Source organism: Antechinus flavipes, chromosome 5 (assembly GCF_016432865.1).
Source record: "Antechinus flavipes isolate AdamAnt ecotype Samford, QLD, Australia chromosome 5, AdamAnt_v2, whole genome shotgun sequence".
Taxonomy (NCBI): Eukaryota; Metazoa; Chordata; class Mammalia; order Dasyuromorphia; family Dasyuridae; genus Antechinus; species Antechinus flavipes.
Window position 1 is genome coordinate 121367641 of NC_067402.1, and position 20049 is coordinate 121387689.

The following is a 20049-nucleotide window of genomic DNA, read 5'->3' on the forward strand; positions in this document are numbered from 1 at the left end:
TACATCTTTTGGGTAATTCCCCCAGAGACTTCTACAACATCTCATCAGGTCTTTAAGTACATCCACTGAAGGAATAAAAGAGACTATTTCTGATGGGATGACAAAGACTAAACTTCATTCTACTCCCAATCCAGATTATTAGCTAGATGAAGTGGAAGGAGTGCTAAAACTGAGGCACGAGATGTGACTTCAAACTCCATCACTGCCACATATCATTACCTGTCTGACCTTGAACAAATCACTTTACCTAACTCCCCCTGGACTTCAGTTTCCTCATGTGTAAAGTGGGGAGGTTGGGTTTGATGGAGGCTAGCTCCATAGCCCCTTGGCCTCTCCTATTGATGCTCTAAGCCATCTAGAGAGGCACTGAGCACTGGCTCAGGGACTGGAGGCCAAGTGATTCCAAAAAGGCCTTGAATGAACTAAATAGGTTTTTAATCTAATTAAGATAATTGATTTCGACTCAATAAATCATGGTTCTACCCCATGAATACCATATGCTCCCTATTAACCTAAACCTGATTGTAGCCTTCCTCTTAGCACTTCTAGTGCTTAGCAGCTACTAGGGGGAACACACCAGAGAGGTGCTGCCCATTCACCTTTCACTCTTGAAGGGAATCAATCACATGATCTATAGCAGACTAGAATTGGTTTTAATGAGGACAAAATGAATTATTTAATTAATATGATTCATTAGAATGGATTCTCTCCTAATATCTGAAAGGAATATCTACAATCAGCTTGGTGCCTGACAGGTTGCAAGCAAATTCTAATTTGTATCACCTGCATTCCCGATTACAACTGGGCAGAAAATAATAAGGAAAAAAGCTAACAGTTTTTTCAGGGTAATTCTGAGGGACTAGCAGAGTATTGATTTTGCATGGAAATGAACTGGAGATTGAAATAATGCAAAGAAGAAACACACATGTCCAACTTTGTAATTTGTACTATAAGAATTTAGTAGCTAGCACTTTTACAATAGAAAACAAATTATAGTAGAAAGAATATAGGATTTGGAGTTAGAGCCATGCAGTTCAAATTCTGAATTTGTTACTTAAAACCTATATGACTATAGGCAGATCTTTCACTTCCATGGCCTTCAACTACCTCATCTATAATATGGGGGGAAGAAGGGAACCTGTAAGGTTCCTCTATCTCTAAATCAATAATTCTATGATCATTTTTTCCTCATATAAAGTAAATATTTTTCTCAATGATAACTAAAAATTTTCCCACTTTTCTGTCATTGAACCACTTTTTATTTTGAGGTCATAAAGCTAAAATGAATTATTTATCTATAGTCTTCCATATATTCAATTGGTATGATAAATGCAGACCAATAACACTTCATGAATAACTGTAAATCACTAAATGAACATAAAGTGGTAACAAAGAAATACATTTTGGGTGTTAGATTGTTAATATTTAAGAGATCAAGCAGTCCCTATAAATGATATGATTTCTTCATTGCTAATGAATACAGGCTGAATGATTATTTTATTTTTATTGTGGTAACTGGCAGTTCTTCACCATCTGTTAACATATGGCACATTCTCTGCAGGTCTGCTTGAACAAGAATAGAAATCCCTGTTCTTTTTTTCATTCCTTTTGGGGACACAAAAGTTAGATATTTATCAATCAATTAAAAGGCCTTTATCAAGTACTTTCTTTGTACTAGGCACTGTGTTACTCAATGGGGATACAAAAAAAAGTAACAAAACAAAACCCCCCAAGTAGTTTACATTCTTTTCTTTTTAAGTTTTCTCTGCCCATAATAGATTTATTTAGAACCACTAGTTTGAATTTAGCTGTTACCCATGTACATCTTAACTATATTAATATCAGTTTCTTGTATAATATCCAAGTAAAGCTTTAAGAAATTATGAACCAGTCCTGTCACAGCTAAGACTTTTTCAAAAAGTACATTTTTTCTTTTTTTGTTAAACACTTTGTTACTTATTTTTTAAAGTTTTTCTTTTGAATTTTGAGTTCTAAGTTTTCACCCTCCCTCTCAGCCCTCCCCTACCCACTGAGAAGGCATTATATTTCATTTATATACATGAAATCACATAAAATCTTATTTCTATCTTAACTACTTTTTAAAGCAAGAAAAATAAAATGAGAAAATTATACTTCAATTTTCCCTGAGTTCATTTCTCTGTGTGGTAGTAGATAGCACTTTTTCATTATGAATCCTTTGGATTTTGATGAATCAAGATTCAAATCATGAAATCAAATTCAATTCATGAATCTCTTATGGCACTGTATTGACCAGAGTAGCCAACACTTTCACAGTTGAATATCATTAAAACATTACCTGTTATTGTGCACAATCACCCCCTAGTTCTACTTTACTTTCTATCAGTTCATATAGGTCATTCTATGTTTTTCAGAAACTACCCCCTTCATCATTTCATGTATATCACAATAGTATTTCATTACAATTACATGCCATAAATTGTTCAGCCATTCCCCAATTGATGAGCATCCCCATAACTTCCAATTCTTTGCCAGCTATTATAAATATTTTTGTACATATAGGTCCTCTCTTTAGAATATAGACTTAGTAGTAGTATTGCTGGGTCAAAGGATAGGAGCTTTCATTCTAATGAAATAAACAACATTTAAATCAGGATAAAGTTAGAGGGAAAGTAGAAAGAAAAACACAAGTAGGAAATGACACTAACCCCTGAGGAGACTGAGGAAAAATCTTCTAGAAGAGGTAGTACTTCAACTGAAAGAGGCTGGGAATTCCCAGCGGTTGAGGAATTTTCCATTCATGGGGAACAACAATAACAGGGAAAAGAACATGGAATATGAAGTAAAACGAAAGTAGTAGGTCATTATGATTAGGTGGAAGAATATGTGGTAGAATATAAGATTGGAAAAGTGGATAGGAGCCAGGTTATGGAAAGCTTTAAATGCCAAATAAAAGGTTTTATATTTGATCTTAAGAGTTAATAAGAAGCTGCTAGAGTTTATTGAGAAGGGTATTTAACATGCTCATACTTGTGCTTTAGAAAAATCCCTAGATTGGCTGAGTAGAGAATAGATTTGAGTAGGAAGTCTTGAAGAACCGAGTACAACGTGAAGGCTCTTGCAATAATCCAGCTGAGAGGTAAGGAGGTCCTGAACTAGGGCAGGGACTATATGAGTGAAGAGAAGGGAGCACCTACCTAACCCTAAATGCGTGTGATGTTGGAGAGCAATGGTATCACATTTAAATAGAAACAGGCACCATTAAGCTATACATAAGGATCCCTGCAGGCCATACACTGACTTAGAAAACCCCCCCCACACACAATTAATGAATGAACTTTAAGGTGTTTAAATAAACACCTTACCTTAAAATAAGATAGAAACTCCATGTTAATCTGAGGTAAACAGGAGTTAAATGACGCGCACAGGATCATACAGCTATAGTGTCAGATTTTCCTGAATCCGGTCTGGGGTTCTACCCACTGCACCCTCCAGCTCGCTCCAGTTTTAGGATTTGTAATTGAAGGTCACTTAGTCCAATCTCGTTTTACAGTTGGGCTCACTGAAATCAAGACGTCCAAGGTCACATACATCTGACACCAAATCTAAGCTTTTCCCAACATCTCTTAGTGATACCACATATTATTGTTTACAAATCAGCTAAAGTTCGTACAGCTAATCAATTACAAACACAGGCTGTCTATGTTGCTGCCTGCCCAATTCTTTTTAATTTTTGTATAAGGCTTTACTTTCAATGGTAAATTGAAAGCCCCAAGGAGGTCAAGGACATTGTAACAAAATTACATTAAGGGAAGGAGAACTCACACACATGCGCATTTAGCTGTCTCAAGTTCAGCTACGGTCACCTCTGTATCCTTATACGCATGCGCTTCTCCCTAGCCTGGTTCCCTGGGAATCACGGCGCGTGCGCCCAGCTTCAAATTCAAGCCCCAAACCTTTTACAGAAGAGGAAGGGTGCCTCCTTTCGGTCCATCCGTTTTTGCCGGTGCAGTTGCTACGGGCGACCGTAGGCTCTAGTTTCTCGGTAGTGGATTCAAAGGGTCTGAGAACAGCACCTTCCCAGAGTGCTGCGCGACAACGCCTGCTGGTTTGCTGTCATGGCCGGGGTGCTGAAAAAGGTGAGCGGTCTTTTAGAGGTCAGACAGGGCGCAGGCAGTGATCGGTGGGTGACCCCCGGGTGGTCGAGATTGTAGTGCGGGGGTGAATTGCGGACCGGCTTCGTGTCCTCTTTGATTAAGAGAGCCAGGCCGCTAAAAGTTCTCTCTCAGGCTAGCAGTCTGGGAGATCGCGGAGATCTGGCCAACTCCTGCAGCCGGCTGGGTCGAGGGCCCAAAGAACCCAATCCTCCCCTCCCCTTTCCGTTTCTCTCTTCTATTCCTCCGTTTTCTTCGCCCTTTTTTATTCTCCCATCCCCCTTCTCTCCTCCCTCCTTCCCGCTCCTCCCTCTTCTCCCTTCTCCTCTCCTTCTCTCTCCGTATCCAGTCCTTTCCTCTCTCTCCTCCCTTCCTCTCCTTTCTCACCCACTCTCCCCATTCTCCTTCATAACCTTGCTCCTTTCCTTCCCTCCCTCCCCCATTTCTCCCTTTTCTTTCACCCTCCTCTCCTCTTTCTCACCTTTCTTGTCCCTTCTCCCTTAATCTCTGGGAGAGAACGGGGAGGGGCAGTCAGATTAATCCGTTATGACCAGAGCGTTTTCTTTTTGTAGACCACCGGTCTCGTTGGACTGGCAGTATGTGAGACCCCACGGGAGGTACGTCAGTTTTCTTTATGTATTTCCCAATCCTCAAGTAGAAATAGACGCCGGTGGCCTTGCAGTGTAGAGCCCTGCTGTGGCCCCCGGGGTCTCAGAATGTAGCTGTCTGGGCCGGCCCCTGGCTGGGGGCACCCACCTTGCTCTGGGCATCCCGACTCTGCTGGAGCCTGAAATGATTTTAACCATTTAAAATGATGGAGTCGTGAGACTTAGGTTCAGATTTTGGATTTGAATCTTCCTAAATGGGTTACTTTGGGGGAGTCGCTTAACTTGCAATACCTACTTCTCATTCTTGTTGGCCTGAAAATACTTAAAAATTATTGCACAGTTAGGTTATTGTTTTTACAAATGATAGTCTGTTCACTGAAAGATATTGACTATACTAGTTCCTATCTTTATTAAAGATGATAAAATTTTAAAACAATTTATACCAGAGAAAATAAGACTTTTAGCTATGATATCTACACTATCTGCTTCCCTGCTACTACACTGAAGCTGCTTTCCAAAGATGATCAATAATATCCTAATTTTGCAACTCAAAAGCCTTTCTCAATTCTCATTAAAATGGACTTGAAGTATTTCTATTCTAACAGATTGTTTATTGTCGAATCATTTGACAGATACTTATATACACTGTGCATTATATAGTACTTTAAGGTTTTTCATTGTACATTCCTCAATGTCACTTCTTTTATAGATGAAGAAACTGAGGTTCTGAGATTGTTTTGCGATTGCTTATACCTGCCTGAGAGGCAGAATTTCAACTCAAGTTCTACTTCAAGTCTAGAATTCTGCCTCCTTCAGCTCATTTTACAGATGAAGAAACTGAGGCAAACAGGGTTAGTGCCCAGGTTTACAGAGATAGTAAGTGTCTGAGGCTGGATTTGAAACCAGGAAGATGACTCTATTCACTGAGCCATCTAGCTGCCTTGGAAAGCACTCAGGGAAAGATATTGATATACTAAAATTTAGCCCTAACATAATGGAGCTCACAGTCAAATAGGGTATCACTTTTAATGATACAAAGTGACACAAAAGTTTATAAGAAATGGTACAAGCCAAGTGCTGATCAAGATCTGAAGGAAGAAAGTGTTATTGACTACTGAAGATGAAAGAAACCTTCCTGTAGATGAAATTTTAATTGTACCTTAAAAAATAGATTGGATTTCAAAAGGCAGAGATTAAGTGGAAAGGGACAGAGTTAAGAGGGTAGTCTAAGTGTTGGGCACAGTATGAACAAAGGCACAAATGTGGGATATTGTGGGATGTGCTTAAGAACTGGGAAATAGTTTGTTTTGACCAGATATGTAGATTATATTTTGATCCTTCAAGCAATTGGTACTTTCTTTTTCAAAACTGCTTTGTATTGTCTGTGTGTGCCACATACATACATACAAACATATGTGTGTTCTTCATATATGTTATGTGTGTGTGTTGTCATCTTGTTAGAAAGTGCGCTCTTGAGCGGTTTTTCCCTTTTATCTTTGTATCCTTTGATTTTAGCACAACTCCTAACCCTAGTATCTTGTTGCTTGAAAGGACTAGTAGAAATGTTTATTCAGTGATTAAAGGATGAAAGAAGAAAAGACCAAGCACAGCACCTTTGGAAAACTAACAGTAAGATATTAGAAAGGAAGAACTAATGAATATAGAGAAATTAATGAAAAGTAAAATCGAGTGGAGTATAGTTTTTCTGAATCCCAAAATAAATATACATATATATATATATATATATATATATATATATATATATATATAGAAGGAGAAGGAGTGGCAAAAGCTGCAGAATTGGAGAAGAATGAGAATTGAGAAAGACTTTTGAGTTGCAAAATTAGGATATTATTGATCATCTTTTGAAAGCAGCTTCAGTGTAGTAGCAGGGAAGCAGATTGTGTAGATATCATAGCTACTTTTTTGGAGAAGTTTGCCTCTGAATAGCACAGAGGTAGGATAGGGTAAAGGGAAGGCTTTTTTTTTTTTCTCTTTAAAAATTAAAGGGGAGCTGAGAATGAAACACTAAAGAAGGCCAGTAATTTCACAAGTAAAAGGTTAACTGAGGAATGGCATGAAAAGGCACAATTGGGATATCTCCTTCTCTGAAGCAAAGCTTTTAAAAGACAGATTTTAGGGTGTAGGAGAAGGTCTAGTTCAAGACAGTCTAGATTCCTATTCTCTTTCATTCATTAAAGCATCAATAGTGAGTCAGAAAAATAAGCTGAACAAAAATGGGAGTTCTTTCAAACCTTGGCAATTGCAGTTCTCCAAAGGCATCCCATATGAGCTTTTAATAACTATATTTCTCTAGATCAACCAATCTTCAGTCTACCGTATTTCTTCCTTAAAAAGAAGTTACATTTGCAAATAAATCAGAGTTATTCCAGAATTGCCGGAATGGTTTAATATAAGGAAAACTATTAATATAATTGAATCAACCAAATCATATCACCAAAAAAAAAAAGCTTTTAACAAAATACAGCATTCTTTCCTGTTAAAAACACTTGAAAGCAAAGATATGAATAAATTTTCTTTAATATGATAAGCATCTACCTAAAACCATCAGCAGGCATTATTTGTAATGGGGATATGCTGGAAACCTTCCTAGTATGATCAGTAGTGAAACAAAAAGGCCTATTATCATCAATATTATTCAGTATTTTATTGTAGTAGTTATAAGAAAGAAAAAGAAATTGAAGGAACTGGAATAGGCAAGGAGGTAGTAAAGCTTTTTTTTTTTTTTTTTTTTAACAGAAAATCTGCTGATATACTTGGAAAACCTAGAGATTCAACTAAAAAGTTAGTTGAAAAAATTTTAGCAAATTAGCAAGATGTAAAATAAAGCCACATAAGTCATCAGCATTTTTATATATCACTAACAAAACCCTGCAAGAAGAGATAGTAAAAGATACCCCAATGTCCCATTTAAAATAACTGGACTTTAGATAGTTGTACCTGGGAGTAGACCTATAAAGATAAATCCAGAAATTACAGAAACATAATTACAGAGCACTTTTTACAAATTAACTAATTAATATTAACTGTCATATCGTATAATTAATAAATTAGATAATTGTTTAAAAGTGATATATAAAATATTAACTGTTCATGGGAGGTCAGAGCTAATTAAATAATAATGACAGTTTTATCTAATTTCTTATTTAATGCCATCCCATTTAAATTACCTAAAAAATATTTTCAGCTAAGAAAAAGTAATAACAAAATTCACTTGGTTGGTCAAGAATATCAAAGGAATTTATAAAAAAAAAATAAGGAAAAAATTTACAATATCAAATCTTAAACTATTATAAGGCAGTAATTATCCAAAACTATCTGGTATTGGCTAAAAAATACAAAGCTGGATCAGTGGAACAGAGTATATCTGTACATTACACTGTAGTAAAAGATTATACTAAATTTCTGTTTGACAAATGTAATGCTTTAAGTTTTTAAAATAAGAATTCACTATTTGGTAAACATTTTTGGGAAAATTAAAAAGCAAATGGCAGAAATTGGATATAGACCAATATCTTAAAGACTTTACCAAGTTAAGGTCACAATGGATACGTGGACTAGAGATATAAAGGGAGATAACATAAAAAAATTAGAAGATGATGGAACGTATTACCCATTAGATTTGTGGACAGGAGAAGAATTTATGAAAAAAATAAAGATCACTGTGGGATATAAAATGGATGGTTTTGATTACACTAAATTAAAAATGTACAAATGAAGCCAATGTAGCCAAAATTAGAGAAAAATCAGAAAATTAAGAAAAAAAATTATAGTTTCTCAGATAAAGGTCTCATGTCTTAAAAATACAAAGACCTTTGTCAAATTTGTAAGTGTATGAGTCATTTCCCAGTTAATAAATGGTCAAAGGAATAGGCAGTTTTTAGATGAAGAAATCAAAACTATATGTTATCATATGAAAAAACATTATAAATCATTATTGATCAGAGAAATGCAAATTAAGATGACTGAGATTATCCCTCACCCTATCAGATTGACTAAAATGATAGAAGGGAAAAATGACATGTTGGAGAGGATGAAAAGAAATTGAGACACTAATACACCCTTGGTGGAACTGAAGTGATCTAATCATTTCAGAGAACAATATGAAATTATGTTCTACAGTTAAAAAACTGTATATACCTTTTTACCCAGAAATACCACCATTAGATTTGTTTCCCAAGGTGATCAGGGAAAAAGAAAAAGAATTATATATTCTAAAATATTTATAGAATATTTATAGCCATTCCCTTGTGTGATGGCAAAGAACTGGAAATTGAGGGGATATCCATCAATTGGGTAACAGCCAAACAAATTGTGATATGTAACTGTGATGGAATGCTCCACTCTGGATTTGATTTTGTTGTTATTATTGGTGATTTTGTTATTTTTAAGTATTACCCAAAGTTTTTAATAACATTTTAAACTTAGGAAATTTGTGCAACTGTCTTTTTCAGCGACTAAAGTTGCTATATTCAAAGATTCTCGATGCTCTTGAACTTATCCCTGCAAATGCGGCCTATAGAAAGTACACTGAACAGATTACAAATGAAAGGTTGAATATGGTGAAAGAGGTAAGTAGCCAGCATGTTTTCATTCCATCAAGTTTGTGGTGCCCAATGCGGTCTTTGAGTAAAAATTATATTAAAAATTATATAAAAATTATATTTATTCTCCTTCCTTATGCATTGTCACTTTTCTCTCATATATTGCTTAGGATTCTCCCTGGCACTTTTGAGCATTGTCTCTAGTTTTCTGGCTCTGCTTGCTATTACTTTTTTTATCTTCTCTGTTCTGTATGATTTGCCTTTTTAAAAATTTTTTTCCTTAAACATACAACTGGTAGATATTTGATGAATATAGATAGAAAATATTTTAAAAGCAAACCATAAATACTTTTGTTGCTGATGTAAAAATTTGAAAAAAATTTGTTAATCCTTTTTTTTTTTTCCTGTCTGAGACATTTGACTTTTCTTAATGTGTAATACCATGCATACTAGGTGTCCATTATTTTGGCATTGAATTGGAATGTAGAGTTCTTAACTACAAAGCCTACAAGAAATGAGTCAGAATTTTAGAAATGGAAGGAGATCAGTAGTCACCCCATCCATTCTTTATCTTTAAAAAATTTTTCTTTATAACATACCATGGACTTTATTACCATCTCTTTGCCAATTATTCTCAAGTCTACTTATCCTGCCCCAATATCTTTTGTGACCTCCAATCTCACATGTCCAGCATACTCTGGAACTGATTGTCCGATAGATCACAAACTGCCCAAAACAGAATTCATCATCTTTTTTTTCCCCAAAGAAATTGGGGACAAGTAATTTGCCTGGGGTCACACTGCTAAGAAGTGGTAAGTATCTGAAACCATAGGGCTAGTGCCCTATCCACTGTGCTATCTGGCTGCCCTATTATTATATTTTCTCCTAAATTCTCCACCCCTCTTACCTTACTATTGAGAGCAATATTATCTTCCCAGACCCTCAGGCACACACAATCTAGGAGTGATCTTGGATTCCTCACTACCTTTCAACCTCCATCTTTAAGAAGGTGCCAAAGTCTTTCAGTTTCAGCTGTTGCATAGCGTCTCTCCTATACACCTTCTCTCTTCTGACACTGCTGTTACTAATGCAGGCCCTCATCACCTTACACCCAGACTCTTGCAACATCTTACTGGTGGGTCAGCCTGCCTAAGTCTCTCCCACTCCAGTCCATACTCCCTTCAGCCACTAACATGATTTTCTTAAAATGTAGGTCCAATCATATCATATACTCCCACTCTCCCAACTTAGTAAACTCTACTTGTTTCCTATTGTCTCCCAATTCAAATAAAAAGAACCCTGTTTGACATTCAAAGTCTTTTATAAGTTAGCTCCCTCCTCTTTTTCCAATAGGGGAAAAGGAGCCTTACTTCCTTATGCTTTACTTCCAACATATATTCTGATTCAGTGACCCTAGCTTCCTGGCTATTTCATAAATAAGACACTCCATTTTTCAGCCCTGGGCTGTTCATATGTTTAAAATGTTTTCCTTTTGCCTATCGACCTCCCTGGCTTCCCTTTTTTATTTGCAGCTTCCTCTCTTTGTTCTTACATGTTACTAAAACAAGAGTCCTATGAGTTTATATTTCACTAAAATCTACAGATCTTTTTCAGAAAAACCTGTTGTCTTTGCTATGTCTTCCCTATTCTGTATTTTTATAGTTTTTTAAAAATCCAAAGTGTAAAACTTTTTATTTATCCCTACTAAATCTCATTCGTCAATTTGGACCAGAATTTTCTCTAAAGACCATTTTAAAGACTTAGCTACCATCCAGTGTATTAGCTATCCTCAGTTTTATGCCATTTGAATTTTTATTAAGGCTGTAACCCAAGTCTTTATTCATATCATTGATCAAAAGGTAATTAAATAACACAGAGATAAGCATGGAACTCTGGGGAATTCTACTAAAGATCTAAGGATGTTACAAGAATAGGATTAGAGGTGGAAGAGACCTTAGTTGTTACTTAGTCCAACTCCTCATTTAACAGATCAGAACTTGAGACCCAAAGAAGTGGTCACTTGCTCAGGATTACACAGGTAATCCAAATTCCCTGGTTTAAAATTCACTGTACTTTCCATCTTAACATTATATTATACTAGAATTCTTGGAATCTCTTTGGAAAACTGGTTAAGATTTATGTCAATCTTTTCAACAGAAGAATGAATGTTGCTAATGAATAGATTTGTAACATTCTTATAATTCTTATTCTAAAAATATAAAGTGAAGTTTCTCAACTTCACTTAAGCAAGTAACACTTAATCTTAAAACATATCAGATATTAAGAGAAAAATTCTGTGAACTAGTAGAGAGAATAGGGGACTCCTGTAGGTATTGGATTAAATACTTAGAAGAACTTATTTAAGTAGTATAATAGTAATACATAGTTTTTAAATGTATTTTTCTAATATATGATTTGCAGATATTCAGACAATGGGTCTCGATGTTAAAAAGTATATTTTTGCTCTGTATCTGATATAGGAAACAGATCTTCAGAAACTAGAGGATAAACTTCAAGCTGGACAACTAGAAGAAGTTATTCTTCAGGTAAAGATGAAAATATAACTTGAATATTTAAAATATTTGGTACTGAGTTCTCTAAGTGGTTGAAAAGGGGAGCAAGGAAATAATTGACCCAGTAAGAAAGCCAAGACAAAAGCTATTTGAGTGCAGGATAAATGAAAGTTTTACCTTCTATGATTGATGATTTTTCTCAACCTCCTTCAGATTCAAAGATGAGATGTGAATTTGATGTTTCATATGAAAAACAAAGATACAACTCAGCATTTTAACTTTCCTTAATCTTGAAAGAAAATAAGCATTTTTTTAACCATTATGTATATTGCTAAAATCTTCAAAATATGTTTATATTTTTGCAGTTGTAGACATAAATGGCACACTTTGCATATTCTGGGTAGGCCAAGGAGATGCTAGATTTCCGAATCACAATTGATTGAGGTCTCAGTGTAGATTTTAATAATTATAAATGAATTTTTTTGCTGGCGGAAAATGGTGAACACTTAAGACATCTGAATTTTATTTTAATTATCTTTATATTCTTAATTTTAATAGGGTACTGTATATAGTAAGCTGAATAAAAAAATATTCTGAAATAGAACACTTACTTGGAAAATTTTGCTTTTATCTAAATTCAGGAATACTATAAATATTGCAGGGTTTAGAAGGTACCTTTTTTTTATTTGTTCAAACTAGCCTGAAGCATTTTGATATAATTTAGTAGCTCATTATTTAATATTAGAACATGTTTCAAGTAAGGGTTTGCACTTGGTGTCGTCTGAACCCTTTTTGGGTTTTGGGTGGTAACTTGGAGCAATTGAAATAGACTCTATTAATGGTAATACATGTGAATTGAATAGTGTGTTCAAAATGTCACCATTTCCCTCTTTATTTTATTAATAGGCTGAAAATGAATTATTACTGGCAAGAAAAATGTTGACATGGAAACCCTGGGAGCCTTTAGTGGAAGAACCACCAGCCAACCAGTGGAAATGGCCATTATAATCAATGTTAAAAATCTGTGATATACAATTTTTTTAAGCCATTAAACATCTGTTTAAATACTATTAAAATATTTTTTGGATTACTGGAATTTTATTAATAGGAAAATGAAACAAGGTAGTCAGGGACATAAATTAGTGAAGGATTAATATGTGATAGGATGGAACATAGTCATTTTAATTCGAAAAGCATTTATTCATAAAATAGATTATTTTGAAATTCCCTTAAAGAAAATGATTGCACTGTCATTTGGAAAATTGAATCAGAAATTGTTTTAAGCAAATCTTCAGTCCAGAAGAGACTAATGTCTAAGGCATGAGAAACAATCAGAAATTTGAGTATAATCTGGATAGGTATAAGGAAGATTTACTTTGGTATTTTTCAACATTTAGTTTAAAAGTTTGTGCCAAGTAATATTAATTTCTAGAAAAGAACTGATGTATGCTTGAATTTTAATTGAACACTTTTAAAATGATGAATTATTATATGGCAAGCTTCTAATTAGCCAAGATTCTAAAACTTTTTAATTGAATGTTTTTATATAATTACATGCATTTTTCCACATTATAATAGTAAAGTAATAATGAGATTTTCAAATTGAGATTGACATCGTTGGCTTTGAGTGTATTTAATGAAGAAAAATCTAAATTTAATATATTCAAATTTGTCTTATGTATATTAAACTGAAGTGTTTGCTGAATTCATTGTAGAATTCAATTTATTTTTTGCTAATTTTTTCCACATGATTTCCCCCATACGCATCTGTTTTCTTTTTGTTTTCACCTTTTTGTGTCATCTTTTGCCCTTGCCTTGCTTAAAGGAAGAATACTAGATTGGGTATTTGATGGAAATATAAAAAGAAAGCTTATTTTCTATGAGAAGCAATTGGAGAAGCTCCTCATTTTCTGCAACTCCATTTAAAGACAATTATATCCTGGCTGTTAGCTAAGCTGTTTAAGTTGAATAATTTGTAGGCTATCTCAAAACCAAAGATGGAATTGCTATAGTGAAAGAAATCTTGAGAATTCATGTTGTCTTTATATTCAAAGCATTCCAATTAGATAGTTGGACTGGAAGAATAGATCTCACAGAAATTTTCTCATAGTAGCTAGCAGTATATTACAAAAATCATTATTAGAAATAAGCAGTAGATCATTTGGAGAAAGCAAATAAAATTTCCCCTCAACTTTTTATGTGTAATATTTCTCTCTCTCCCTCTCTTTAAAAATCAATACATGTCTAGTTGAAATTTTTAGCTGCAGTATATCCTTGTTTACTTTCATTTTTTCCATTTTATGCACTTTCCAGGAAGAAACATATATGGTCTGTTTTGGGGCAAGATTCTGTATTTAGTACTACAAATCCTTGATGCATTAAACATGATTACATTTAATTTTGAATCACAGAATACATTATACCTATTGGAATCAACATACCAGGGTTGTAAAGCATCCCAAAGTACAAAAAATAGTATGGGACTAATAAATCTTAATCTTTAACACAGCGTGAAGGTATTTTTTCTTTGATACAAGTAAGTAGTGAAATCAATACTCAAACTCAAGCCCAAAATCTGTGTTCAACTAAAGAAGGTCATTGATAATCTGGTTGCCTTTCTTTGGATGCTTTCCAGTTTGTTAGTGTCCATCTTGAACTATGGTGCCAAGAAACAGAAATTTCAAATTAGGTCTGACCTCTTTTCCATTATATAATTGTAAAATTATTTTAACCCAACTGTAAAAATTTTAATTTATCCCTACTTAATTTGAACTAATTAGTTTGAGATGCTGATTGTTACCTAGGATGTTAATGATCCCTTCTACTTTATACTGTAACATCTTCCTCCTCTTGCTGATTTTGCTTCTCTTGAATAAGGAATATTCACTTAGACCTACATTCCCATCCTAGGTTTCATCTCATATAAGTCTTAGTGATTCTTATAAGATCGAATATGTTTTCTTGTGTTAGGCTTTCTAGTTTTTCTTGTATCTGTGTAAAGTTTGAGCATTTTGTGTATTTGATGCCATAGGATTTTACTATTTTTGAATTTTGTTATTGTAGCTATTGATCATATTCTATCATACATAGTATGATACTTAAACTCCAGACAAATTTGACTACTTGTTGCTTTCTCTTAAATATGTCCTGTGGAAAGATGCACACTAATGCATTGTCAGATGGTAATTGCAGTTGAAAACTGATGCAACCACTTTGGAAAGCAATTTAGAATTATGTAAAGAAAATGACTAAAATGATTCTTTTTTTCAAAGCTTTTCATTTTCAAAACATATGCATGGATAACTTTTCAATATTGACTCTTGCATAGCTCTTATGTTTCAGATTTTCCCCTCCTTCCCCCCACCCCTTCCCCAGATGGCATGCAATCCAATATGTTATACATGTTAAAATATGTTAAATCCAATATATGTAAACAATTATCTTGCTACACAAGACAGATCAAAAAGGAAAGTAAATGAGTAAGAAAACAAAATGTAAGCAAACAACTACAAAAAGAGTGAGAATGTTATGTTGTGATCCACATTCAGTTCCCACAGTCCTCTCTCGGTAGATATGGCTCTCTTTGTCACAAGAAATTAGCACTTTTTTTAACCCAGAAATTTCATTGTTAGCTATATACCTCAAAGAGGTCATTGAGGAAAAAATGTAGAGTCTATATACACCAACCTATTTATAGCAGCACTTTTTGTGACAACAAAGAATTAGAAACAAAGTAAATAGGTATCAATCAAATGAGGAATGGTTAAGCAATTTGTGCTACCTCAATACAATATGTGACCGTGGGCATGTCACTTTGCTTCTGTCTTAATTTTATCATCTGTAAAATGTGGAAATAATAGCACCTATCTCCCAAAGTAGGTTGTTGTGAGAATCAAAGGTAATAGTTGTAAAACAACACAGTCCCTGGCACTTACTTAGCATTTTTAAAATGTTACTGTGGAATATTACAGCCTTATAGGAAATGATAAAACATGTTGAAACCAGAAATGTAGACTACCTGTGTTCATGGCCTTACATCTAGAATGCCCTTTTTCTAATTAGAAATTTTTTCTCCTTTTGTTGAATACTCATGTACTTTGCTATTCATGTGTGTGCCAGATTATTACATTTGTTTTATTCATGTCCTGTTCCTGAGCTGGACTTAACTCCACTACTGTCCTGTAAGTATATATAAATGAGGCATCTATTCCATGTACCCCTTTTTAGATAAAAATACTTATTTAATTGGGTGAATAAGGGAATAGCAGTACTGGCTGAACAAACAAATTAGTTCCAAATTTGGGAACTTTAAATAGCTATGTGAATTTTAGGATGTCCAATTGGAAGCAATTGTGGAAGGAAATCCCTGAATGGCACAGAGGACTAGGGCAGAGAGATGATTTTCTTTCCTCTTTGCTATTTTGACTGTCTTCAAAACTATTATATCAGTAGAAATTATATCCAATAGGTAGCAGAAATATATAATCCAGACAAATGCATTCTAGAGAGTCAGCTGAGGGAGGAAGTTACCTTTGACACATAGGTAACCAATTGTTTCATGACCATTGCACTCCAAGTTTGAATGAAATCTGCTCATGGTGTTTTTGTGGGAGAGTACCACAGTCTTTGGGGGGAAATATTTTGTACCAACCACACTTAACTCTAGAATCTGGATAACTTTAAGCTTCCTTGCTTGATAGGGGATTTATGAACTATGGTAGTAAAATTAATTTCTCTCATGATTATCTTTAGAACTTTAGTAGAGGACATGTCAGTTCTAATTGGGGGAATAATCCCAAAGAGAGGGGTCTTATAAATATTATGGAGCATTGGGGGGAGTAAGATGGGGAGGGTCTGATCTTGAGATTTCATCACTGAGGGAAATTCTCTTTACTGAAAAAGTTCTTAACATTTGTTCAGGGTTGTAGAGGGCTGAAACTATTGGGTTGATGCACTGAGGTCAGGACTGCTGAGCACTTGAGGCTAACTACTGATTGGACAGTACTCTATGGGCATATGCTTGGAAAATGGTCCTCCCACTATCAGTGCTGGCTCAATGATTGGTGTATAGAGGATTATAGGAGGGACTAGGGAGTGGAGTAAGACTAGCCAGACACATTCTCGGCAGTAGGCGAGGAAGAACGAGTTTGCAGAGATTCTTTTCTATCCCCTTCACTTCTACCTCTAAAGACCAAGAATATAGACGGACTTTTGCTTATCCTGATTCTGGGTAACAATGCTTCAAGCAACCCTTTTAGAATGAAATGCTTATATTTTGATTTTGGTGATCACTGGAGCTGGTTGCTTTTCATGTTAGAGTTTGGGCCCAAAGAGATTTGAGGAGTATGTAGCTAGGGGAAGAAAAACAAGCTAAGCAAATTATGGTAAAGTGTTATTTCTAGATACACAACAACTGCACCAACCTTTAAAAGTATTTTTGGCAATATTCTTCATGAATAGATTCTATGAACTATAATCTCCCTTAAAGGGAGATTGTTATCGTGGTCTCAAGATCGCCAAGCCTAATCTTAGCGTAAGAAGGATCTCATCCACTATTAGGTTTTCAATTCTAAGAGGGTCAAGAAATGCATAGCCAGACTGAAAAAGGAAAAAAATGTCTTAGTGCTTGAGTTGATAGGAGCTTTAGCTTCTAATGATTGAGACTAAGTTTTCATAGTTTAGTCTTATTTGTTGCATACAGACAACCAATAGTATTCTTTTTTTTTTTAATTTTATTTTATTTTATTTTTTTTTTATTTAGTAATAACTTTGTATTGACAGAATCCATGCCAGGATAATTTTTACACAGCATTATCCCTTGCAATCACTTATGTTTCGTTTTTTCCCCTCCCTCCCTCCTCCCCCCCCCAAGATGGCAAGCAGTCCTATATATGTTAAATATGTAGCAGTATATCCTAGATACAATACATATTTGCAGAACCGAACAGTTCTCCCACTGCACAGGGAGAGTTGAATTCAGAAGGTAAAAATAACTCGGAAGAAAATCAAAAATCAAATAGTTCACATTCATTTCCCAGTATTCCTTCTTTGGGTGTAGCTGTTTCTGTCCATCATTTATCCAATGAAACTCAGTTAAGTCTCTTTGTCAGAGAAATCCACTTCCATCAGAATACATCCTCATACAATATCGTTGTCGAAGTGTATAATGATCTCCTGATTCTGCTCATCTCACTTAGCATCAGTCCATGTAGGTCTCTCCAAGCCTCTCTGTATTCATCCTGCTGGTCATTCCTTACAGAGCAATAATATTCCATAACATTCATATACCACAATTTACCCAGCCATTCTCCAATTGATGGGCATCCATTCATTTTCCAGTTTCTAGCCACTACAAACAGGGCTGCTACAAACATTTTGGCACATACCGGTCCCTTTCCCTTTTTTAGTATCTCTTTGGGGTATAAGCCCAATAGAAACACTGCTGGATCAAAGGGTATGCACAGTTTGATAACTTTTTGGGCATAATTCCAGATTGCTCTCCAGAATGGCTGGATTCGTTCACAATTCCACCAACAATGCATCAGTGTCCCCGTTTTCCCGCATCCCCTCCAACATTCATCATTATTTTTTCCTGTCATCTTAGCCAATCTGACAGGTGTGTAGTGATATCTCAGAGTTGTCTTAATTTGCATTTCTCTGATCAATAGTGATTTGGAACACTCTTTCATGTGAGTGGTAATAGTTTCAATTTCTTCATCTGAAAATTGTCTGTTCATATCCTTTGACCATTTATCAATTGGAGAATGGCTTGATTTTTTATAAATTTGAGTCAGTTCTCTATATATTTTGGAAATGAGGCCTTTATCAGAACCTTTAATTGTAAAGATGTTTTCCCAGTTTGTTGCTTCCCTACTAATCTTGTTTGCATTCGTTCTGTTTGTACAAAGGCTTTTTAATTTGATATAATCAAAATTTTCTATTTTGTGATCAGTAATGGTCTCTAGTTCATCTTTGGTCACAAATTTCTTTCTCCTCCACAAGTCTGAGAGATAAACTATCCTATGTTCCTCTAATTTATTTATAATCTCGTTCTTTATGCCTAGGTCATGGACCCATTTTGATCTTATCTTGGTATGTGGTGTTAAGTGTGGGTCCTTGCCTAATTTCTGCCATACTAATTTCCAGTTATCCCAGCAGTTTTTATCAAATAATGAAATCTTATCCCAAAATTTAGAATCTTTGGGTTTGTCAAACACTAGATTGCTATAGTTGACTATTCTGTCTTGTGAACCTAACCTTTTCCATTGATCAACTAATCTATTTCTAAGCCAATACCAAATGGTTTTGGTGACTGCTGCTTTATAATATAATTTTAGATCACAACCAATAGTATTCTGTGGCACAAAGGAATGGGGATTTAGTCTTAGTTGTTGCATACAGCCAACCAAAACTATTCTGTGGCACAAAGGAATGGGGAAGGACATAAATCTTGGAGTCACAGGAATTGCTAAAAATCAGGTTTGTTCCTGTTGAAAATAAATTTCTCTGTAGTTACTCTTAGAAGTTGGGAAAAATCTAAGATAGTGGAGGGTTCCTTAAGATAGAATATTTTCTTGTTCATCTGGGTGTCATCAACAATGAGGGAAGCAGGGACAGCTAAGTGGTACAGTGGATAGAGCACCAGCCCTGAAGTCAGGAGGATCAGAGTCCAAATATGACCTCAGATACTTAACACTGCCTAGCTGTGTGACCCTGGGCAAATCACTTAACCCCAATATCCTCAGCAAAAATCCCAAAACAAAACAATGAGGGAAGTAAAGGAGAAACAAATAAAAATTCTGTTTCTTTGGTGAGTATTTAAGGTTACTTAATCATAGGTAGAACTCTTCAAGACACAATACTCATGTTTACTCCCCTCTGCTGTGTTCTAAAGAATTTGAAAGGCAGTTAGTTATAATCAAATAAAATTATTAAAGCAGCTAGGTGGCGCAGAGTGCTAAGTGGAGGGAGTGCTTGTCCTGGAGTCAAAGAATCATTTTTGTAAATTCAAATTCAGCCTTAGACACCCTGTTTGCCTGAGTTTCCTCATCCACAAAATGAGCTGGAGAAGGAAATGGCAAACCCCTCCATTATTTTGGCCAAGAAAACCCCAAATAAAATTAAAAGAAAAATAAGATCACAAAGAGTCAGATATAATGAAACATCTGAAAAAAATCAAAATATATTTTTTAAAAAGTTTACAAATCTGAGGTTAAGAATGCATAGCAAT

The 20049-nt window shown here is 34.9% G+C and overlaps 1 protein-coding gene across 1 annotated transcript; it reads left to right on the top strand.

Moving 5' to 3' along the window:
• The first annotated feature begins 3991 nt into the window (after positions 1–3991).
• Positions 3992–13524, top strand: NDUFA5 (NADH:ubiquinone oxidoreductase subunit A5). Its single transcript, XM_052000655.1, has 5 exons — positions 3992–4118; positions 4706–4750; positions 9217–9333; positions 11787–11852; positions 12726–13524. The coding sequence occupies exons 1-5, from the start codon at positions 4098–4100 to the stop codon at positions 12825–12827; spliced, it is 351 nt and encodes a 116-aa protein (XP_051856615.1). The 5' UTR covers positions 3992–4097; the 3' UTR covers positions 12828–13524.
• The last annotated feature ends 6525 nt before the right edge of the window (positions 13525–20049 follow it).